Source organism: Triplophysa rosa, linkage group LG23 (genome assembly GCF_024868665.1).
Source record: "Triplophysa rosa linkage group LG23, Trosa_1v2, whole genome shotgun sequence".
NCBI lineage: Eukaryota > Metazoa > Chordata > Actinopteri > Cypriniformes > Nemacheilidae > Triplophysa > Triplophysa rosa.
Window position 1 is genome coordinate 12,916,762 of NC_079912.1, and position 22,955 is coordinate 12,939,716.

Consider the following 22,955-nt stretch of genomic DNA (forward strand, 5'->3'; position numbering starts at 1 on the left):
ACAGGTGGCGTTCATCAGGGTGAGATTCATAAAAGCCATGTGTCAACTGATAGGCCTCATCTTCACTTAGAAAAACGCAACATAAAAATGACATGGCGCATATTTGTCGCATCTCTTGATGCTGTGACTATTAGCCTTGTTTTGTCTCATTACACTCAGCTCTCGCACAGACTCCCTTGAGCGTGATAATGGGGGAATGTTAGGCAAAAATATATTCTGCCAGAGATAAACTGCCTGTAATCAGTTTTGTAATTTCCTGTACGAGTTTGAATAATTCTGCCTTTGGGGTTTTAGCAATATGTCGTGAAAGAGAGATCAGTTTGGGAGTGGGTCCTCCTTATGACATAAAATACTTAAGCGGGATCACACAAGCAAGAGTGATGTTTTTCTGAATACCAGCGTGGCTTTAAAGTCACAGTTCTATCAACAAGCATTTCATTTCGAGTTAAATTATTTTGTATACAGTGTATACATCTTTTTTATTGGAGTTTCTTACTTAATAATTCTCTTTTCTGACTTAAGTATATCACAGATAACTATTTTTGTACATTTTGCAGATGATCAGTTACTTTACATTTTGCAGATCATTGAGTTTCACAGAATCAAGCGGTAGTTCTCTCATTTACCATCTACACGAATGAGCCTTAACAAAAATGAATACCCTAATAATATTAGCTCTGTTTACTCTTTGAACTAAGTTAGAGGATGACATTTAAAAGCATCACACAGTTAAGCTGGTGAACTCTTACTATGTTATTCAGTCATAGGCAGTGTCGCTGTGTCCTATTGTTAGAACGCAAGCATGAAAACTGCATTTGGTTCTGGAACTGAACATGTATTAGCAATAATTCACGTACATCCAAAGTATGAATACAATCTAAAAATTGAGATCACTGCCGGCGACACATTTGCATTCCTGCTTGTCGTGAAAATGTCTGAGCAGAGCCAGGCTTAATTATCTCCAATATTTCATGGATTATTCATGACCACAAATGTATTTACTTAAACGCTTGTGAACGCTTTCAGATTACGCGCTGAAGCATGTCAGTTTTGCTCCTCACAATAGCCCGAGGCCGACGTACATTTAAACTTGGCGTGAAAGATTTCCACACGCTTTTGCTGGAGTTGCTCCATTCAGAGCTTCCTCTTGGGAAGCAGACCTGCCAAAAGCTTAACCATAAGCAACTTACAACCAGTAGCTAGATGATGCTTACAAACAACAGCATTCAGGTACACACACATTCAAGCTGAAGGGGCTTCCAAAGCCTGTAGTACAGTAAATAAAACCTGTGGGAAAATATTAATGTAGTGTATGTATTAAAACAAAGCTGGGCTTAGGTAATCACGCTGTGGAATTAACACAGAAGCACCACACAGCATAGCTTGTGTTTACACTTGTGTTTGAGTTAGCTTAGATAAGAAGCCCAACAAACGTTCAGCAGGACTCAAGGCAAAACTTGTTCAGTGGAACAGTTGCTCTGTTTCCAATCTAGCAGATTTACAGATTCACCATTTTAGTTTCAATGGCATGCAAGGCGCATTTACATGTAATACTGTTTATGCAGGGTTGGGCAATATAAGCATATACATCACATTATTGCATTATCATACAGCTCAACTTCCGGTAAACCTCCACATGGAAGTCATGGCTCTGTCATTCCCCACCGACATTTTGTTAATGGTGTTAATTGTATTTTTTTAAGATTACATTTCATTTTGCTTCAGTTTAAAATTAAAACAAGTGTTTCTTAAAAGAATTCAAACAGATCTCCATTTAGAGTTTTAGTTGCATTGTTCTCTAGTTGACATCAGGGTTATAACTTCATCACAGAACACACTCCAACCACTCAATTCAATTCTCTGATAGAGAGGAAGAGCATTCATAGCCCACATATGGAGGAATATTGCTCGCCTCCTCTTCAACAGCACCTCTGCGGATAATGACACTGGCAACAGAAGCCCTGCTGACCTCAAATTGCAACACATCCAGTGCAAAGCGTTACGGTAGAAACTCTTCAACTTTAACGGTAAAGGTTCCCGGTGATAAGAACATAAGCACCAGTGCTTAGTGGATACGAGATTCGTGTCCATTGAAAGATGCTGTTTGTCTGTGAGGTGACATTGACGGCAACGGCTTCCTAGAGGTTATGGGTAATTCATTAAAGGCTGTTTAATGGACGCCCGCTGTGGCCCCGAGTGATTTAGCACCTCAGATTCTCATTCTTGGTAATGGCGGTAAAATGGGATGACTTTACGGCCCATTACTATTCTCTTGAGATTGCTGTAGGGTAGATATCAAGGCCAAATATTAAAGTTAGTCATCAGGACCAGGAGAGAACCCCATTTTAAGATGGTAATCACGGCGTCGTTTTAATTTTTGACAAGAACCCCGTAGAGCACATAAAGTTAGCTCTGCTAGTACCTGTAGACACAAAAATGGATATCGACTCGGCCACACAAAAACGCTGTACGTACCGTTCTGTAAATTCACTTTAATGAGCCTTGAAAATGGCTGGTGGAGTTGACGCACGTCTAGATCATTCAAAATAAACAGAACAGTCATACTTCACTTGCGCAACACATTTTTAGTTCCTGATGTAACATGACTGGAAATGAGTTTGGTTGCTTTATCACTGTGTTTTTAATACTTGTCGTATTGAATTTATGCTAACAATACAGTTAGCCTTCGGTGCTATCTCTCTGTTGACATTTGTAGGTCATCTTTGTGTTCTTTTGGGGGGTGGGTTGAATCCAAGGGTTATGAACGCAGAAAATTGAGGGTTACTGACAGACTTTTTCGTGCGAATCTTTAAAAGACCTCACCCTGTTCTCCTCAGGAGACCACAGCGTGCGTTTGTGCAAGTGACAGTATAGAGAATGGAAAAGCTTGACAATTTGACTGAGATTTGAGATGATGTGTTCTATTACAGTGTTTTCGATCGCTCTTGTCATACAGTACAACACAACCCCATCAGTCTTAAAGGGATAGTTCACCCAAAAATGAAAATTCTGTCATGTTTTATTCACCCTCATGTCGTGCAAAACCTGTGTGACTTTCTTTCTTCTGTAGAGCACAAAAGAAGATATTTTGAGAAATATGGTTTTGTGTCCATACAAGGGAAGTCAATGGAAGCCAGTGTTGTTTGGTTGAACTCAATCTTTGACATGCTCTTACTCAGTCAATATTAAAGATTTCGAGGTTATGTTTTCACGAACGTCCTTTATATTATGTAGGAAGCACTATATTTATGTAGAAAGCAGTAAACCAAAATGACCTTAGCTGGGTTTTCACAGACAGGGTCACCTAGGATACTGTAGACAACAACATAACTTCCGGTACACATCCACAAACAATAGAGTGCCTGTAGATTATTTCTGATAACAAGGAAAAGAAACCGAACCGTTACTTGGCTAAACGTGCCTCCCCAATATTTAGGATTTAGAGTGCGATACCAAGCTCAACCACTAGATGTCAATGTCACATACGGTTTCTTTAAATGCGACAAAGTTACACGACCCATTTTACAAATTGTTTATTTAATAAAACTAACAAACAACAAAATTCAACATATCGTTTATTTAATATAAATATTATACAATAAAATAATTAAATAAATTAATATGAATTTTAATTAAATATAAATAGTTCTATTACTATCCACTAGCTGATAAACAAACAGACCAGAAGTTATCTTCCGTCCAGGCACGTGCGTCCGATGAAACCATCTATATAAACTATAGTCAGTAAAAAGTATTACTATATTTGGAATTCAATACAGATATTGACTTTTAAGCAGTCAATGGAAACTGTTTTAAAAGCTTTGTCACACTGACTTTTTATCAAAGTTTGTTACATTACATCAGGAAATAAAGAGCAATTCTGTAGCTCTGGCAATCGATGTTCACCCCATGCTGTCCTCTCCACAAACGGCTAACAGCAGTGCTTGTCTCTGTCTCAGTAACGAAGGTGGGTGGGTGCCTGGGTGGTATCGCTATTTATAGTTTTATAACATACCGTAAGATGGCATTTTGCTCTGGGTTAACCATATGATAGATCTGCAATGTCCTCCAGACGGATGCGTTCTTACGATCCAATGTGACGCATTACCATAAACCTCTCGGCGGGGTGACGTAGAATAGTCGTCGGTGTTGTGTTTTTACAGAACATTGGCCAATGTGAATATTTATTGTGATTACTATAGTTAAAGTGTGCCATTTATAGCTTTGCTGTCAGATTTCAGTTATTACCTTAAAGACCTCTGAAGGACAGAAGCTAAGGCGTTTTTTCCCACCGCAGCTAAAGGACAGCTTGTCTTCTTTTTGGGCTTTACCTCTTATTTACTTGCTCTCCGTGTCTCTCTCTCGCTCTTGTTTTGCTATATTTCCATAGCTTTTCACCCAATCTGTGTCTCCAAGGAGAAAATAAAGATCGTCAGAGGGGAAATGATTGAATTCAAGTGTGTTTGAACTCAAGTCTTCACACACTACAGTTACAAGAATGCGGCATGTTCACGACTAGAAGCCCGTTCTCTCACCGCTCGAGTTGCTATGTATAGCAGTTCATCTGTGACCCCTTCCAGAGCAGAAAACATGGAGATTGTAGGTTGGAAGTCATGAAGCTCATTCGTGTGGAATAATGGCTCTCAGATACTTCTGCTCCAAGTCTGGCGGCCCGACCACCATCAGGGATTGACCACAGAGAGGAAAACCGTGCAAACATTAGCCGTTCCCGCGCAGACAGGGGGTGTATGGCTGGAAACATTAGTATAGCTGTAAAAGGGAAATTGAGACACATGGGAGCCGTGTCTGAATGTGCGAGTACTTGCACGTTTGAAACACGAGAGTGCTAAGGACGAAGCAAAGGCCGATTACAAAAGAAGATTTATATTCCCTGCACAGACGGACACAGAAGCAGTCCTATCTACAACATGCTGCGGTGATGTTTTACCAAGACATAAAAACGCTGTTTTTGTAGGTGGAACTGAAGATTTGCAATATCTCTATTATGACGAAGAGAGCTATAAAAAAAGTACTGTTGACATGATGCATTGTGGGTTGAGCCGGGCGATATACAGTAGTAGTAAAATTACAAGGGATGGACAAAATAATGCGAACACCAGAGAAATATGCGATGTGTCTTTTTTAATAAGGTGTTGGTACACCGTTTGCATTTAATACAGCTTTAAACCATCTCGCAAAAAAATGTATAGAACTTTACACAAGATCAGTGAAATGTTGTACCATTCGTCTATCAGAACAGCTTCCAGTTTCTTCAGGTTGGAGCAGGGAATCTACTCACTGTTTTATAACTTTGTATTTTATATAATTATAAATGTATAATTTTATTTATCTTACTCTAATTTTACTATAATCTTTTCAAATTTTGGCAAAGCATGTTCATATTATCATTTTCAGCATTTCTGCAATATACTTTTGTACAAGGTATCTTAAAATAGTCTCTGTATGGATAGTTTGCCCAAAAATCAAAATTCTGTCATAATTTATTCACCCAAATGTCGGACTGTAGGTCTTTGCGCATGCAGTCCGAAATTCCCATATGCGGTTTTTTTTCGTATTTGCCGCTCGTTTGTACAGTGTCTCTGAATTGTCAAAACGCCTCTCAAAATGCTTGCTACGGATGTGAAAAACGCAGAAAATCGAACGAAAATATAGGAGGCAGTGTGTAAATGCGATTGACACAACGTGAGGTCGTATTTATTTTTTAACGTGCGGAAATTTCGGACGCAAATTTTGGACACGATGTGCAATGGCCTTAAACCTGTATGACTTTATTACTTCTGCAGAACACAAAAGAAGATATTTTTAAGAATGTTGGTAACCAAACAACATTAAACCCCATAGACTTCCTTTGTATAGACACAAAACCACTGAGACATTTCTAAAATATCTTCTTTTGTGGTCCACAGAAGACTTGATTTTGAATGACATGAGGGTGAATCAGCCGTTTTGATACAATGATGATACAATCAGTTTGTGTGTTCTCTGGGAATCGATCCCACAATCTTGATGTGGCTCTACTGGTTGAGCCACAAGAATAGCGTTGAATAATAGTTTGTGTATGTGGAATTATGAGGTCTAGAGGACTGATCGCTAAAGAACCGACCAGGGACAAGTCCACTTGTGTGTTTGTACTCTTCAGCTTTTATTTTCTAATGTGGCCTCTAAAAATAGTTTGTTTTTCTCAATAGAGACTGAAACAACCCAACATCATTGATTTTTGGTGTTTTGTCTGCTGAAACAAGCTGAGGGAGGAGATAACAGAAAGGTTTCCCTTTGATACTTTATAGCGCGATCAGACCAACAGGTCCCTTTGAGACGGAGGGAGCATGTGCAGGACGATTTTTTTTACAAAAAAGGTCACATGAAGGTTCTCTTTTAGTGTGGCTTGAAAAATGTGACGACCGTGACTCTCTCTGTCTGTTAAAGTCTTTTCAGAATAGTCTGTGACTCTCCCTCCACCCTAACCCAAAACTTAAATTGAATCGAGAAGCCGATTAAAGATGTTTTTATGGATCAAATTATGCTGAGGGATTTATGGTGTTTTTATGGGATTTGGGTGGGGAAAGCAGGTTTAGCAGCAGGTCGACTTTCCAGGTCATCAGTTAAATCATTTAAAAGCTAAGAATGAAATTCAATATATTGTAATAAATTAACCGCCTGCTGCTTATGAGGCGCCTCACAGAGATTTCCAATCAAACTCTGTCACGATATATATGAAAATTGACGATGTAAAAACTGTGCAGATCAAAGTCAAACACGGCAAATGGGATTGTTGTAGTAATTAGTCGCCTTCTTTTTCATTTTAATTAAAAACAGCTCAATGCCAAACCCATTTGACATTGCACGTCTGCGTATTGGATTTGAAAACAGATCCTCATATACACATGTATTCATGTTGATAACTTGTTCGTGTTTCGAATCGGAGAAAATGGAAAATCTACCTAAATCTAAAATCATAATCTCGATAATAAAAACAAATGACCTGTCCGCTCCGACAGTAGTGTCACATGATACAGCAATTTGTATTGGTGAATCGATACAAGGTACCAAGTAATGGCCCAGGCCAAACAGTTTACAGATTTTAGTTTATGTCATTAGCCTGCATAGACGTAGGTCAAAACGGGACAAATACTGTTGTACAACCACAAACCTGACAAACTGAACAAAATTGCATGTCGTTATTTTGAGGCACGTCAATTTCGACGAAGGTGTCAGAGATGCAATTACTTCCACACAAATGCACGCGCAGGAAAAAAATCTTCTTTTGAGGTCTTGAAATATGTCAGGTCTCTTAATGGAACAATGCCTGACAAAACCTCCTGCTCGGCATTCTCATTTGCATATCAAAATGACTTTGAGTGGGGAAAGTGCCTTCAATCCCATCAAACATTGGCTGACAGGTTTTGTTCCGATCGGGAGAGAGTGTCCGTCTCTCTTTTACCCTAACAGTGGCATGACAGTAATTCAAACTGGGCTAAATGCAGTCCCACATTACGCTCACTGGTAAGGTAAAGTGAGCATGACTCAGCAGGTTTTAAAGTACGCCATAACTCTGATTGTTTGAGCATCGTGGAAGCGGGCAGGACTTCGTAATATTAAGCCGTCCAACGGATAGCTGCCGAGTCCCAGGAAGGATGACTTTGGAGCGACTCGTGCTTGTAGGAGTCCCAGAAGTGTCTTTTCCCATTTTGTTAATGTGCTCCTTATCCCGGTGAGACGCAGCTTCTTTGCTCTGAATTTTAATGATGCTTTTAGGGGCTGGATGATGTGTGAAGAGAAAACGCACCGTCGGAGATGCTGTAAAACTGGATCAAAAGGCCAATGGACGAGAAACGTTAGCGCAGAAATCTGAGCCCAGGGCTGTCGAAAATCCTTTCAAATTACAAACACAGGCCAGTTTGGGTTACTGTGTGCGTACGTAAGAGGTGTTAACTGTTGTTTGCGTTTAAAGAGACAGAGACCCTGTTATCCGGTTTAAAACAATCAGAAAAACATAGTCACAGTGAATGATATCATTTACCAGAGTAATGAATCAACTCTGAGAGCCGTCTTGCTTTGTTACCAGTGATTCAATTACATCATCATGATGACTTTTGAATTGATGGTTCACCCAAAAATGGAAATTATGACATAATTTATTCACTCTTGTCATTTCATAGCTGTATGACTTTCTTTTTTCTTAAGAACACAAAATAAGATATTTTGAGGAAATTTGAACAACGCCGGTAACCATTGAATTGCATTGTCTATATGTATACAATAGATGTGAATGGTTACCGCCGTTGTTCAGTTACCAACATTCTTCTAAATATCTTCTTTTGTGTTCTACAAAAGAAAGTCATACAGGATTGAAATGACAAAAGGGTGAGTAAATGATGACAGAATTTTCATTTTTGGGTGAACTATCACTTTAAGTTCATCATTATGCCACAAGGTCTGCAATATGTATCATGATGTCAAAGTTATAGAAATCACTTTCTGTCCTGTTTTCACTCCTAGTGGCCGTTCAAACAGTACGTGTTCTTGTATTTAAAAGGAGGGATTTTAACTTGATACATTTTTAAAAACACAATGGTCGTCGCATGACATGCTAAAAAACAAAACAGCGTTATGCAGCAGTCAAATAAGTTCATCTGGTGTATATGCATACAAAAGCCATTCATTTTGAAACTACTGAGAATGTAAGGACACATTCTGTGTGAACAGCCCTCTGCTTTGACTGCATAATAAAGCACAGCACTGTAAATGTAGTTTTAAATTCAAGCAGATAATACATGAATAATAAATGCATGCATTATTCTTTAATATTCTTTTCAAAGTTGGTTTGTTTTGGAGTTAACATTTCTTGTAGATGGATAATTTATGGTAACTGCTAGGGCAAGACTCTCTTTTATTATTGCTTATATTCTGCAAATCTCAAACCAAACATATTATAATGATAATAATAATTCATTACATTTATATATCGCTTTTTCTGGGTACTCAAAGCGCTTTACATCGAAGGGGGGAATCTCCTCAACCACCACCAATGTGCAGCATCCACCTGGATGATATTAAACTTAAGCGCATAACTCATAGCACTTGAAATTCTATATTATATAATTATATAATAGAATATTATAATTAATATTCCTCACTAAAATGTACCTCAAATTATGCCCTTTGTTGGGAGAGGTATGCTATTACTTTTGTGACTTCATTTAGGATAAAATGCAAATAAACATACACTTGAATTCAAAGAAATGTTTGCATTGACAAGCACTATTCCTTAGAAAATAAATCTAGCTGTTAAGAAGCTGTGATACGTTTTGTTTAATGTTCCTAATCATTGCTGAAGTACATGAGCAGTTTTCTTCACCTTGATGTCACTTTCCTGACACGTTCTCTCACCTTAATAACTATAAAACATGCTGGTTCCATTTTTCACGTCTAGACTTTTTCCCACCCTCTCAAAAGATCTTGCGTCCTCAACAAAAGTGAAAAAGACAAACTAGTGATTTTTCTTCGTTGTCACGCTGTTCCTCATGAGAACAGGTTTTTTTTATGAGTTGTGTTGCTTGGAAGACCAGATGTGTCCTGGGTGAGTTTTTTTTTTATCAAAAGCGAATTCCGAACAGCCTCTGTATTTACTAATGAATGAATTAGACTCTCATTTGTTCATTTTATTCTTCAAGGTTCAATGCGGCACATTCACTTTGAAAGGCAGTGAATGTATAACCTTGACTGCCTCGCAGCCCTGCGCAGTTCAGACAGTTTATGTCAATGAAACATTTTCATTTCTTTGCATATGCAGTCAGCCTACGTGGCGGATTCCAGCTTTCTTGACTGTTGTTGAGATGTCACTTTAGCATTTGAAGGAAATGATGTACGGCAGTAACTCTGGAAAAATTGAGCCCACACAGACACATATACACATAAAATATGTTGCTTCTAGGAAACCAAACAGTGATTTTCCTGAAGAAAAAGCGAGTTACCTGTAGGAAACTCGGGCACAGAGCCTCTGTTATCTGAAGGACGAATTAGCATCGAGTTGTCACCTCAGCCTTGTAACTTCCCTCCAATGAAGCCATAAACATTTAATAGAAGCGCTATCAATGCACTCCAGATGGCTACTACAGCAGCACACCTCAACTCACTCGATAAACAGGTGAATTTGTGTGTTTTTGCTTTAAAATGACTCGGCCCCATGACTATACCACGTTTTCAACTCTACGTGGACCTCTCTGGGGCTCCGTGTAATTTGTTCTGTAAATATTGTGTACTTAAGCAAAGTGCATTGGTTCTGGAAATGCAATTACTGCATGCAAACATCTTCATTGTTATCGATAACAGGCACGCATTAATTTCTGCTCCTGCCGCAGCGTCAGATATCGATCTGAATCAGGCTGAGGGGATTGCTAATGAAGTTTCCTGGATAACACAGGGAACCAGCTTTGTGCTTGAGCCAGTCTTATTATACATGCATGAGATCAACTCACTGTCCAAGCCTTGATATCGCTCTTTCAAACACAAAGGGAGAATAATGAATGTGGTTGCAGGTGGGATTGGAAGATGAGCCTAAACCAACTTCCAAAAAACAGGTGTCCCTCATAGACAGTAGAACAAGCATTTTCTCTTCCCATCCCTCAATTATCAAACTTCGTATTAAATGTGTTATTGCTACATTTTTCCACGTAACCCGTCCTGCGTGCTGGATATGAATGACGCCTCATGGCTTTTTAGAAAAACATTTTTCTTAACAATCAGATATATTTATAGCTAGTCAACTAAAAAGACAAAAAGTCTTGGTTGCTTTAAGTACAGAAATAACAACTAATTGGAATACTGCTTGTCTGACTTTGTTTTAATTGATGTACAAAAATAAGTATTGTTATAGAATGAAAAGGTCAATGAAAGTTGATCATACTAATTCTGGTTTTAAATTACATTAAATGAATAAAATGTCATTTGTGTTTAATATAAAGATCAATTTTAAGCACTAAGATGTATTTCTGAAATAGTGAACAACATGAGTACAGTTGAGGAGTGAAAGATGCATTATCTTTTCAAAGTGCTTTGTCGCCACCACTGGTCGATTTGTGAACTGCAGAGGATTCAGTACTCGAGTTCTGTTATTGGAAGCTTTCGCCCTTTGATGAACAGTTTTCTTTTCCGCACTAAATGTGTCTGTAAAATGGTGGCATTCAGAGGAAGAGAGGGAAAGAAAATTGCAAAGTTTAGTCAAGTTTATCAGCGCTTTAGATCTCTCGAGCTTTTGTTTGGTTGAAATTGCCTTCGTGCAATCATTGACGCGCTTGATTAACTTGAAGCCGCCTTTGTAGAGACTGTGTGCCGTTCACAGTCGACAAACTAAAGTCAGACCCTGTAGTGAAACTCTTTCTGTTTGTTACTCTCATGGCTGCCTTTGAAGTTTGTTTATGTTCCTTGAGACTTTGAAGTTTTTTCAGCAGCCTTAAGAGTAAACCTGCTTATTCAAGTTGAAACTGTTGCTTTATTTACCTTTATCATGCTTTTCATTTGCTTTGGTTAATATAATAGAAAACATGTATTGTTTATGTATCTTTTTTATGTTATTATACGGTCTAATTGGGGCAGGACATTCGCCCATATTGATCACTAATGTATTATTAGGCTACTACTTTAATATTGTGTGTACTTGTATTCTTTTAGTTAAAAAATTATTCTCAGTTAAAAATGATACAAAATAGTACACAATATATGGCCTTTATAAAATAGCACAAAAACGTGTTCCATGAAAAATATGCAATCTTGGATCGACTAAATTTTAGGCACATACTGAAATTGGGCTTTTATGCATGTCCTATAATATATTACCACATAAATGGGTTCACATATTTGATAATGCTTAAATTGCATACAAAAAAATGATTATTTTAATATTTATGTTAAGTCAGGGTAACGTGGACAACTTTGTGAATCTCGAAATTGCAATACAGAATTTTGCCACTGGGGGTCACTGCAGCACTAATTCGAGCACTAATTGTAACCGCGATTATTGGGAACGTCCTTAGTTTTATGTATTAGACGAAATTATTTAACGCAAGTAAATGTTCTTTATAATGATTTGTCATTTTACATTTTTGTTGCGTTCAAAACCACATGGTCAAGACCAGTGTGTTGTTCAGTATTCCAGTGCAGCGAATATTCCTTCAGTCTCTACCCATGCTTGAGTGGCCTGACTTAAATGACTTCAGTCAAGCGTGTCTGACTTCTCAAGGGACCACCAACACACAATTTTATTTGGTCAAATACCACTCAAAAGGTACAACGCCATTTTTTTTTAACAGCAAATAGGTTTGTCCAAAAGAAATAGCATGCTCAATGATCAAGAGAAATGCTATTGTTCCTGGGAAGCTGGGGCCAGTGAAGTGAGATGCATTGAACTCTCTCTGGCACTCAGATTACAGCACCACTGCTGCTCGGAGTTTCCGGTCAACAGTCAAACTGAATGAGAGACCCAGAGACTGAGAGGACAGCACTGTCATTCCCACCAAGTTACATTAGGGCATGTAGTTTCTCCAGTTCAGTTAGTATAACATTCATGAGTACCTTTGACAGGTTTGGTGAGACTGAGGCATCAAGTGCAATTTAATTAAAACAGCAGTACTTCGTTAAATTCAGTGTATTCACACTTGTGTTTTTGGTGGACACATTTTTCTTAGATTTTCAGATCAATAAGCATCATAACTAGCTGTTTGTACTGCAAGAACCAAGGTCTTAAAGATGAATTTATTTGCTTTCGTAATTTCCCCTCTCTTTTCTGATTTCTAGACAATCAATCATTGGCTTTTGGAGAACTAGTAAGCACATCCAACACTTATGAGGACCACGACCCCAAAGGCAGCAGAAAACCTGTGACAGTCTCAACTGACAAGCCACTTTTATGGAGTATGGGTATTAGAACACCGTGAACAAAGCACCCAAGCACCAAGCCTTAAAAAGTGCCTTTTTCAGCACTAACAGCCTTTTATTAACAAAGGCGATGAGTAGTGTAACTTTTGATTTATTAACACAGCCAAATAGAAATTTCAACACACACAAAAGAAAAAAACTATTTTTACAAATTTTCGCATTCAACTCATCAAACAGTTTCTGGCAGCCGAGGGTCTGTATGGGTTCACAATGGAGATGATTCAGCCACCACTGTAAACAAAAGACAATTCTTGCTTTAATAACAGAAGACTGCATGTCACAATGTGTTAGAATATCTTTACACAAATCACTTGAGGTCCAAGCATAATTGTATTTTAATAATAATAATAATAATAAAATAAAAATCTGATATCCTATTTTTTGTGATAATTTTTCTTAACTGCGATAAATGTGTGGATTATATCACAAATTGTAAAATAAACTAACACAATGATGTTGTTGATGGGGATGTGGATGAGTTTGACAAAGAATCCAATGAAGCCCATGATGGCAAATCCAATTGCTGTGGCCATAGCAATCTTTTGGAATTCTAGAATACAGAGAGGGAGAATAAAAGTTAAAATGTAATTATATCACAATTGTGCAACAAACAATATTATAAAAACAATATTTAATAAGATGAGTTGAGTAAAACACTGTACAAATAGTCTGTATTGCATATATGAACGCATTACATAAATATAGGCTTATTTTAAACGATGTCCCTTAAAAACAGTTATTTTTGTAATATTTCATTCAGTTCTACTATTTATTATCAGTGAGCGCAAAATGTTACTAAATTAAGGCTTTGACTTTTTTTAAAGCATCAACGTCCCTGTAATAGCTTATAAAACATAGGCTACTGTAGAAAAGGTCTATTCTAAAGATTCAGGTGGAGACGACACGTACCTTTACTGTCTGGTTTCGTGCATCTTTTGACGAGCCTGATGGAGTCCTTGACGAACTGCCTGCTGGGCTCCACGAACTGCATAATCTGATCCATCCTGATTTAAGGCTAAAGAGACCAGAACCCGATCAGTACAATAATCACACGTCAGCATGACCGGTTTCATTTAATGAGAACGGAGCATGAACCACAACCGGACAAGATCACGTCAACTACACAGCACTTTAACGTTAACGTTACACCCGGATTGATTTCCCACATCTCACTGAATAAAGTTTATTTAATACAACAAAGTATAAATGAAATATAACGTTCAGGTTTTACGGCTGAATTGCTATTTATTGTCTTTAATGCTTGATAATTTACTGATTAGCTAACTAACGTTAGCACTGTTTGCTAGTAAGCCAATCGGCTTTCTTTACACAGTCCAAAATTAGTTTACGCTTATTTATAAACCTGTAAAACAAGAATATATTAAGATAAATATTAATAAAACTCTGAGATAGCGATCCCAATTGATCAATCTGAGACGCAGTTTACGCTGAAAGGCTAAAATCAGTTTAGAAGCGTCTTCAGTTACGTAAACGAATAAATGCTTTAATTTTAAAAGCTGAATCCTTCAACAAGCGTCGGTCCAGAGCACTAAAAACTAAAATATTGAGGAAGAAGAAACTTACCTGTGTTAGAAAATCAAAAGATGAAGAAACAGTTCAGCTTGTTGAAGAAACTGATTCCGCTATGTGTTGAGCCACGTAGATTTAACTGCGGAAAGACTGACGCAGCGCTAAGGGTGACGCATGCGCGCTCTCTCACAACTGCTGCGTACAATGACGTGATTACTGCCATCTAGCGACTGGAGTTTAGAATACAATGACTTGTCCACATCATCATTGTAGTTCAGTTTAGACGTAGACAGTGGGTTGTAAAACACGTATGTTTTGAAATCCGGGGCGAGAAAAGTAATTTTCAAAAAATGCAACCTTTTAGATAAAAAGTTTATTTTAAAAGTTACAAAAGTTTATGTTTACATAAAAGTGTATTATGTCTAAAAAAATATGACATGGATCCTGCCACAAGCAAGCATTTGAAGCAAATGTGATTTTGAGATTTACTGTTTCATTAACATTGCAACAAGAGTATATTTTACAGTGTAAAAAAGGTATTTCTTTCCATTCCTAAGGTAGTAGAGAGCAAAACATCCTCAGAAAATATTAGCAATTTTCTTTAGTTCATTAATTGTGGATGCAAATATTCAGAAAAAAGCTGAGTACAAATACATAACATATAACAATTCAGTGGACCCGAATATATTTTAAGTCCTAACAGTTCATTAGTTTTATTGAAATGATAACAGCATAGATAAATTCGAAACAGCCAATGGCATTAAAAAAGAATATTAGATTAACAATATAAAACAGTGCTGGTTTGGTCATGCATTGTATAATGCTGCAGTTCCCATTATCTATGGCATTAGTACAAAAGCTTCAGTTTCGCTATTCTCATAATTATATTATTAAGAGGAGAGCAGCGTCGATGAGTCTTTCAGTCCCAAGTAATGCCTACCACCTGACAGCTGAGCTCCCAGAGTTTCTGAGCCATTTCATCATCCATAGCTTCTCTTGAACATCTTGCTGGGGCACAGTCACTGTAAAAAAAGAGATCCTTGAGCTTTAACCTGACACAACAATAACACGGCTAGAATCATTTCTGTGTTTGCATTTGATTATCTTGATAACCCTGTTCGGTACCTGTAATATCCTCCACTCTCTTTGTCCAGCTCTGGCTCCACAGCACAGTAGATGGTGGTCTGAGCCCCCTGCATGGTTGTCTTGGTGAAGGGACTGAAGACCTTGACTGCTATCTGTGCAGGCTTACTGAGATTTCTAAACAGCTCTGACTGTACCACACCGGGATGGAGGGAGTAAACAGTCACATCTGTGCCTAGAGACATTCAAATATGTTACCAAATAAAACAGAGTTTAGGAACAAAAGATGATAACAGGAACTGTAAGTTTGTCTTCCTAAAATAAATGTTTAGTCTGACATGGATATTTGCTATGAAGGTCACATACCCTGCAATCTTTTAGCCAGCGATCGAGTGCAGAGGATGTTGGCTAGTTTGCTCTGCCCGTAGGCCCTCCGGGGAGAGTAACTCTTCTCACTGTTTATGTCGTCCAGGTGAATGCTGCCCCACGTATGGGCGACAGAAGCCACGTTGATGATCCTGGCGGGGGCGGATTTCTTTATGAGGTCCAGCAGAAGGTAGGTGAGCAGGAAATGACCTATCAGTGTTTTAGGGAAGATAAAAATAGTTAGGGGTTGCTTAACCATAATGACCTTCATTGTCTCCATGTGTCCTGTTGATGTCTTTGTTACTTTTTGTGTATGACTCAATAAATGCATGGAAGTGGATGTGTATGGAGAGGATGTATATTATGTGAGTATTTGGGTCTTGGCAGGGGCAGAGGAGTCAAGCAGCAGGAAACCAACTTGGGGTGATGGTAATAAATAATAAAGCAAATGTTATGTCAGTTTAGAGGTTATGTCCCTTGAGCAAACTTTTCAACCCTAGAGGAAGTCTAGGACACCTTGTCTGAAATAAGGTTGTCTTGTACATACTAATAGTGCTTGGTTTGACCACATTACTCGGTTTACTGTGTGACAAAGTAGCAATGCTATTTAGGTTGATGAAATTTGACTGGTAGTCTGACTACATGGGTCATAGTTTAGCTGTCATGGTTTAAAGCTAAAATGCATATACAACATAAAAGAACAAACACAAAAGTCTGTACCCAAATGGTTGACACCAAACTGCATCTCAAAGCCATCTGCGGTTTTTGAATATGGGCACATCATGATGCCAGCATTGTTGATAAGGATGTTGACTTGTTTTTCCTCTAAAACAAAGTAACAAATAACGGTCTGGTGAACGTGGCTAAACATACAGTGAGGTAGGTCTGAAATAACATTGATAGATTCAAAAAAATGAATTGGGTTGTTTCGATTAAGTCATATTCATTCAAAAATACAGCTTACGCAATAAAGCCCAATAAAAACACGATAACATAATTACATCATTAAAAACTTGATTTTTGAACATTTTTAGAAACAGAGTTATCTGTTTTTGAAAATGAACTCTTCATATTTAAATAAAATGATATATTGAATAATATATATTGAAATGAAAATACTGAATTATATATGCAAAATAGAATATTTGAAAGATTGTTTTAAGTAAATACATACGAAGCAACCATGTTTAAAGTAATAATCAAAATTAAGTAATATCCTACCTTTGTTTATAAGTTCTACAAACGCTCTGATCGATGTGACATCTGATAAATCAAGTTTATTTGCCACAATGTTTTGGTTTCCAGAATCCTCCATTAATTCTTTTCTGGCGGCCTCTGCTTTTTCCAGATCTCTGCAGGCCATGATGACTCGAGCTCCTGAGGAGGCAAAATAGAGATGTTCAGGGCAGTCATGGAACATTTCACTTTAAAAAAAGACAGAAAATCTTCTAGGATCTTAAACTGTGTTTACATATTCCAGCAAATGCCCTTGTTGTGAAATGTCCTCGCATAAGTAATAGTTTTGGTGCTAAACCGGGATGTAAGGCTGATGAACTAACACAATAGCTGTTTGCCTGGTAATTACTGTGCAGAAAGTCTATTATACTATTCAGAGCAATTTGGTTGGCAAGCATCAGAGTTTCTTTGTTGGAATCCAGCGGGTCGATGTGGGAAAGTGTGCAGTTGTACATTTCTCTGGCAGATATAGTATTATAATCCCGTCGTTTATTTATCAGCACACATTCAAAGCTGTCAAGAGTCTGTCACTTTAAAATGAAATATTGTCTGTTTTTGTTTACATTTGCGGTGTCACGTTTGACACACTGGAACGCTGTGTATAATTTATTTTAGCTTTTTTTGTTTATCATGGAATGTAGTGTTTTAACAGACTCGAAAAAAATATGAACATAACGGTATAGATCTAAAGTAATTCTGTTTACTGCAGGCAACATGATTTGTTAACAATGAATGTAATAGATCATTCTAGATTATTCCAGCTAACCTCACCACAACCCTTTCTAATTAGATTTTACTGTGACAAGCGGCAACAAACATGGTTTTGTCCCATAACTGGTCGGCAGTTGATGCCATTCACTGCTTTTCATGTGCAATTAATGGAACAAATATGATCACACAGCATTTTAATTTTAAGGCTTTGTTGACAGGAAGTATATTCTAAAATACCGTGTATAATAATATGATAATATAATCTGAACTGTGTCAAATCTTACCTCTTCTCGCCAGGTCTCTGGCTGTCTCTTTGCCTATACCTGTATTAGCTCCTGTGATTATGACTGTTTTATCATCAAGCCTTACAGAAGAACTCCACTGACCACAGAAGAAACTTCTGATCACAGATAGAGAGAATATTAATGTTTACAGATGAGTTTTCATGTCTTTACAATGAGCAGATGGTTCATTTTGTGGATTGTGTAATATACACTTCAATATAAGTTTTGTACAGTAAATTGTGTTGCACACAAAAATGCTATTTGTATGTATTATGTTGTTTAACAATATTTAAAGCAGAGTCATAAATAGAATTTAGTATTACTACAATATATTTGGCACTAAATCAGACACAATTCATAACTTTGGTTAAAAGTCTGGGGTTATAAAAGTAAAAGCATAAAAAGTAGGCCAGTTCATTAAAAGTTGCTGTAGACAAAAGCGCATGCCTACCTTATAGAGTGCATTGTTCCAATATACTGGCAAGTGTCCCTTAGAAAACAGCAGATCTCTACTCTAGCGTTGTGAGTAATTTATGAATGAGATATTACTCTGCAGTCCAGATCCAAGTCCCTCCCCTCGAGAGCATTGTCTTCTGGCCAATAAAACACGTCCGAGATCTATATAAAGTAGGCTATTGAGTGCACGCATTCAGGAAGCGCTTGATGTGTTTCGTAGTTATTTCGCGAAGCCGGGTTTTCCACTGGATGTCAAAAGTCCAAACGCAACAATTACGACAACCATTTTAAACCAAAAAGCTTCGCAAATGTGCAAATCAGACACGGACACTTTTGGCCACTAGAGGTCCTCGTTGCCCAAGTTAAATAAATTAAATGAAATGTTATTATGTTAAACGCGCCATCATATCATTTGTAGATCTTCTCACAATGTGCATTGTTGCAAAACACCCCAAAAGGAAACATTTTAACGCAGAGGAAAGAAAATGGAACATTATATAAAAGTAGGGAGACGTGCAAAAATATCTATTCAAGAATGCAACAGCAACTGTAATTCTACCTATAAACCTGAGGGTGTCATTTACTGTACCAAAATATGTACGTATTTTTACGTACGGCTAATTTTCGCAAGGGTAAGGTTTACGTTTTGTTTCAGTGCACAGAGTTCTACGTTATGACGAACACTTGCATTTTGATGTTACACTGAGTTTGCTATGTAAGATGTCACTCCGTGCTGTTAAAAGGTAACTAACATATATCTAGAAAATATGTTTGTACATGACTATATTTAAGTACAGTATGTTCAAATGTGCCGGCGGATGGGTTCCTCTAAATGAGTCTTGGTTCCTCCCAATGTCTTCCTACGTGTCGTACGGACTCGGAGGTTTCACTTAGGGGTCTCGAGGCATTATGAACTGCTGTATCCATGTAAAATACATTTTGTATAGAGGGGTTTTACTGGTTGATCTCACAATAAACGTTTCTTTTGCGGCCAAAGTAAGCCAGCTCTCATGTGTTTATTCTCAAAATTCTTTAACCTCGAAAAAGCTGTTGCAGACAAAGGTAAGAAAGGTAACGTTAGCCGCAAAGAACGCGTTTTACCATATTTATTTTGAGGACTGTAGATAGATTTAACGTACAGGTTTATTTTTACTTTCTAGCATCTTATTTATCACATTCCAAGACGATCACCGTTAATCACACTGTCAGACTATAATGTCTGACGGTTTCAACTAACTAACTTGAAGCTAACTTCCGGTCTGTGTTTTGTTATAAACAAAGATTTTACATTTCGTTTATATTCATTAACATATTATAGTATATGAATTGTATTAAATGAAACTTAAACTACTCAATAGTTATTGATTCTCTGCTGAGGTCTACCGGAAGTTAAGTCTAACGTTTGTTTATGCTGTTGCCGCTGAAACCGTCAGAAGTAAATCATAAACACCCATCTGCACAAGGAATATAGATATGGCCCCAGGTGGGCTGCTGTTGAAACTGGGTTATTATCATATTTAATAAGGCATTAGTGTGAAATAAGACTGGTGGAAGCTCTTTCATCTCCAGCGAATGCCCAGCAGGTGGCAACTGGCAGCCCACAATCTGCTTGCAGTGTTGTTATCATTAGCGGCCCTGGAGCATAGCGCCACAGCACAGTCACTGAAAGAAATGATGAGAAAAACAACATTAGTGTACGGACCAATATCTCAGGGCATTTCTGTTGATGCAAAATGTGTATTGTCAAAGGTATTCTACCACCTGTATCACATCTAACAAACCTGTAGTAGGCTCCACTGGGTAGGCCAGGGGTAAGAGCACAATACAGGGTGGTATACGCACCCTCTGCGGGGGTTTTTATCAGTAAGCCAAATGTCTTGACAAAGAACTGAAGAGCCTTTTTCATATGCCGCACGAGATCTGTCTTCACTACACCTGGGTTCACGGCGTAAACACTCACCCCTATCTCTGTCAAAGAAAAAAGATACACATCTATTCTATCACTAGTTCTACCACAAGACCTCATATGTTATGTCAGTACAAAACCAAACAAAAAGTTCTTATTGCAGAATGCTTGTGGGTAAAACATGAGACTCTCACAGTAAAATACCATACTGATGAATTCGTAACACCATTATGGACACGGTATCACACAAACTTTGATGCAATTTTGATGATTCAAGAATGCTCCAAAGATCTTGTGTCTTTTAATAGAAATAATAAAATCCTTTTATAAAAAGTCATTAACATGGTCATACATTTGCATACACTAGATCTTTAATATTACTTTAATTTTTAATATTAATTTCATATAAATTAATATTAACGTGATCATTTTTCTTTTCTGATCAATTCTTCATAAAACTTTAATATTAATTTTATTTAATTGAATATTACTTTTATAAATATTACTGTTCATTTAACATTTCCTTTTTTTGATCAATTCTTCATAAAATGTTCTGTTTGTTTCCAAGCTCACAATACATACATCCAAGATTTTTCATCTTCTGATCCATTTGTTTACACATTATAATATGTACTTGAATGTCAGCAAGAGTACCTTCCACTTTTGCGGCAAGCTCTCGTGTGAAGAGTACATTGGCCAGTTTGCTCTGTACGTAGGCCTTCACGGGATGATAGCTCTTCTCACTGTTCAGATCCTCAAAGTTGATCTTTCCCATGGAGTGAGCCAATGAGGAGACATTAATCACTTTAGAAGGAGCTGAATGCTTCAACAGATCCATAAGGAGGAACGTGAGAAAGAAATGTCCTGGAGAAGAAAGGAGGTCATACATCTTCATCTCTGAATACGCTGAATACACGTCAAGCGTCAATGACCTCTATTGTTGCTAAAACCCAGGAACATATAAGATAAATAAGGGAAGACTTGGGTAAATTGTTAGACTTTGTTTCACAATGCACATTTACAACAATCAAGTAGAAAATAAGTATTCTTTAAGGAATAAGAGTGATTAAGGTATCACACCTAAATGATTGACTCCGAACTGCATCTCAAAGCCATCTGCTGTTGTGGAATATGGGCAGATTGCCACTCCGGCATTATTAATCAACAAATTAAGAGATTTTTCGGCTAAAAACAAAAAAGTCATACGTTTTAAAAGATCAGATCTGAGTATAATATGTCCTGATAATATATGATGTCTTATTATACACAGTTTTGCTCTTCATATGTAACTCACTGTTGTAAATCAGCTGGGCAAAGTCACAAATAGATTTGGTGTCAGCCAGGTCCAGTTTACAAGTAACCACAATGGCATTCTCCACCTCTCTGAGGATGTCACATGCTGCTTGTTCAGCTTTAACCATGTCTCTGCAGGCCAGGATCACTCGTGCACCTGTAATCGCATAAAAACATTACAACAGCACTTGTTTGTACTATTTTTGTCTGTTACGGCTACTATAATGATGACCATTGTGATTTTACTAGAACAAGAACATTCTTTGAATTATTTATTATGTATCAACTGTAATTGTTTACAGCAATTTTCGAGTAAAGAATTAAGGATATATATCAGGACAAGTGGTTATGTGCAGTCCGAGCTATATTTTATTTCTACATATTATGCTAATACACAAAAGGTGGTTAAATGTGTTACCCACCCCGTTTTGCGAGGTCTTTGGCTGTTTCTTTCCCAATGCCAGTGTTCGCTCCAGTCACTATAGCTGTTTTACCATCTAACTGAACATCAGATGACCAGCTTTTAAAGAACAGCCCCCTGAAAGAGTCATTTCACAAATGTTTCCCCAAATAGAGCGCTAAAACAACAGGTAAACATATAATATACTATGCATAAAAAGAGAAATAATTGTTCAGTTAATTGTTCATAATTTGTGTGGGTAGCTGATAAATATACCATAAATGTGTCCTAAGGTGTGTGACAGCAAAAACTTACAAAATAAAACAATTAAGACAAATCTCTCTTATGCCATTTTGTATTTAAAATACAAATATTAATAATAGAACAGTTTTGCTGACACACCATAGGACATATGTACAGTATATTTGTCAAGTACCCATATACTGTATGTAAGTTAATAATGCTCATTTACATATACATTTTCAATATCTAAGAAGACAAAGGATAATGCAATATACAATAAAGCACAAAATAGTCCTTACCTTGATGTATTCATTTTTGCACCACATTTATTAAATGTTAACCAGCCAGAATGATCTTTGTCAAACCTACTCATACTCTGTGTTGTGATAAATGCTCAGTGTCATTTGTACTTAAATAAGCAGGCTAGACACAAAAACCCCTTTCTTCTTTTGAGGTCAGAACGAATTGATTATGTTTGGTTTACAAAATAAAC

The 22,955-nt window shown here is 37.3% G+C and overlaps 4 protein-coding genes and 1 long non-coding RNA gene across 8 annotated transcripts in view; 2 read left to right on the forward strand and 3 right to left on the reverse strand.

Moving 5' to 3' along the window:
• tpk1 (thiamin pyrophosphokinase 1) overlaps positions 1-12,969 on the forward strand; it is a 49,607-nt gene extending 36,638 nt beyond the window's left edge. For all 3 annotated transcript variants that reach the window (XM_057322256.1, XM_057322257.1, XM_057322258.1), the window contains exon 9: positions 12,814-12,969. In XM_057322256.1, coding sequence (XP_057178239.1) covers positions 12,814-12,953 — 140 coding nt within the window. In that variant the 3' untranslated portion in view covers positions 12,954-12,969. The remainder of the gene's footprint in view (positions 1-12,813) is intronic.
• A 60-nt stretch (positions 12,970-13,029) lies between these two features.
• sec61g (SEC61 translocon subunit gamma) lies at positions 13,030-14,659 on the reverse strand. Its single transcript, XM_057322259.1, has 4 exons — positions 14,539-14,659; positions 13,864-13,969; positions 13,402-13,504; positions 13,030-13,185 (listed from the first exon to the last, which is right to left on the reverse strand). Exons 2-4 carry the CDS (start codon positions 13,955-13,957, stop codon positions 13,176-13,178), a joined length of 207 nt encoding a protein of 68 aa, XP_057178242.1. The 5' UTR covers positions 13,958-13,969; positions 14,539-14,659; the 3' UTR covers positions 13,030-13,175.
• Positions 14,660-14,773: 114 nt separating this feature from the next.
• Positions 14,774-18,730, reverse strand: zgc:112332 (uncharacterized protein LOC553712 homolog). Its single transcript, XM_057322255.1, has 7 exons — positions 18,616-18,730; positions 18,165-18,280; positions 17,155-17,310; positions 16,654-16,758; positions 15,934-16,143; positions 15,610-15,802; positions 14,774-15,506 (listed from the first exon to the last, which is right to left on the reverse strand). The coding sequence occupies exons 1-7, from the start codon at positions 18,627-18,629 to the stop codon at positions 15,404-15,406; spliced, it is 897 nt and encodes a 298-aa protein (XP_057178238.1). The 5' UTR covers positions 18,630-18,730; the 3' UTR covers positions 14,774-15,403.
• Positions 15,769-17,386, forward strand: LOC130546806 (uncharacterized). The gene is made up of 3 exons (XR_008961827.1): positions 15,769-15,868; positions 16,040-16,123; positions 17,282-17,386. It is a non-coding gene; the product is annotated as an uncharacterized LOC130546806 (long non-coding RNA).
• A 1,436-nt stretch (positions 18,731-20,166) lies between the features above and the next one.
• Positions 20,167-22,853, reverse strand: si:dkey-73n8.3 (uncharacterized protein LOC100150965 homolog). 2 transcript variants are annotated; one of them, XM_057322253.1, is made up of 7 exons: positions 22,762-22,853; positions 22,242-22,357; positions 21,821-21,976; positions 21,607-21,711; positions 21,181-21,390; positions 20,402-20,588; positions 20,167-20,282 (listed from the first exon to the last, which is right to left on the reverse strand). In XM_057322253.1, the coding sequence occupies exons 1-7, from the start codon at positions 22,833-22,835 to the stop codon at positions 20,180-20,182; spliced, it is 951 nt and encodes a 316-aa protein (XP_057178236.1). In that variant the 5' UTR covers positions 22,836-22,853; the 3' UTR covers positions 20,167-20,179. The 2 variants fall into 2 exon arrangements, with proteins under 2 accessions (XP_057178236.1, XP_057178237.1); XM_057322254.1 differs by lacking the exon at positions 21,607-21,711.
• Positions 22,854-22,955: the final 102 nt, after the last annotated feature.

What these genes read in the sequence shown, in the direction of transcription:
- sec61g (XM_057322259.1), bottom strand. Translation starts at nt 13,957, where the DNA reads ATGGATCAGATTATGCAGTTCGTGGAGCCCAGCAGGCAGTTCGTCAAG. An exon ending in CACGAAACCAGACAGTAAAG is followed by an intron (nt 13,505 to 13,863) that starts GTACGTGTCGTC and finishes TCTGTATTCTAG; the next exon opens with AATTCCAAAAGATTGCTATG.
- zgc:112332 (XM_057322255.1), bottom strand. An exon ending in GTTTGGTGTCAACCATTTGG is followed by an intron (nt 16,144 to 16,653) that starts GTACAGACTTTT and finishes AAACACTGATAG; the next exon opens with GTCATTTCCTGCTCACCTAC. An exon ending in GCTGGCTAAAAGATTGCAGG is followed by an intron (nt 15,803 to 15,933) that starts GTATGTGACCTT and finishes GAATGTCTCTAG; the next exon opens with GCACAGATGTGACTGTTTAC.
- si:dkey-73n8.3 (XM_057322253.1), bottom strand. Translation starts at nt 22,835, where the DNA reads ATGAGTAGGTTTGACAAAGATCATTCTGGCTGGTTAACATTTAATAAA. An exon ending in GCAAAAATGAATACATCAAG is followed by an intron (nt 22,358 to 22,761) that starts GTAAGGACTATT and finishes TGACTCTTTCAG; the next exon opens with GGGGCTGTTCTTTAAAAGCT. An exon ending in TGCCCAGCTGATTTACAACA is followed by an intron (nt 21,712 to 21,820) that starts GTGAGTTACATA and finishes TTTTGTTTTTAG; the next exon opens with CCGAAAAATCTCTTAATTTG.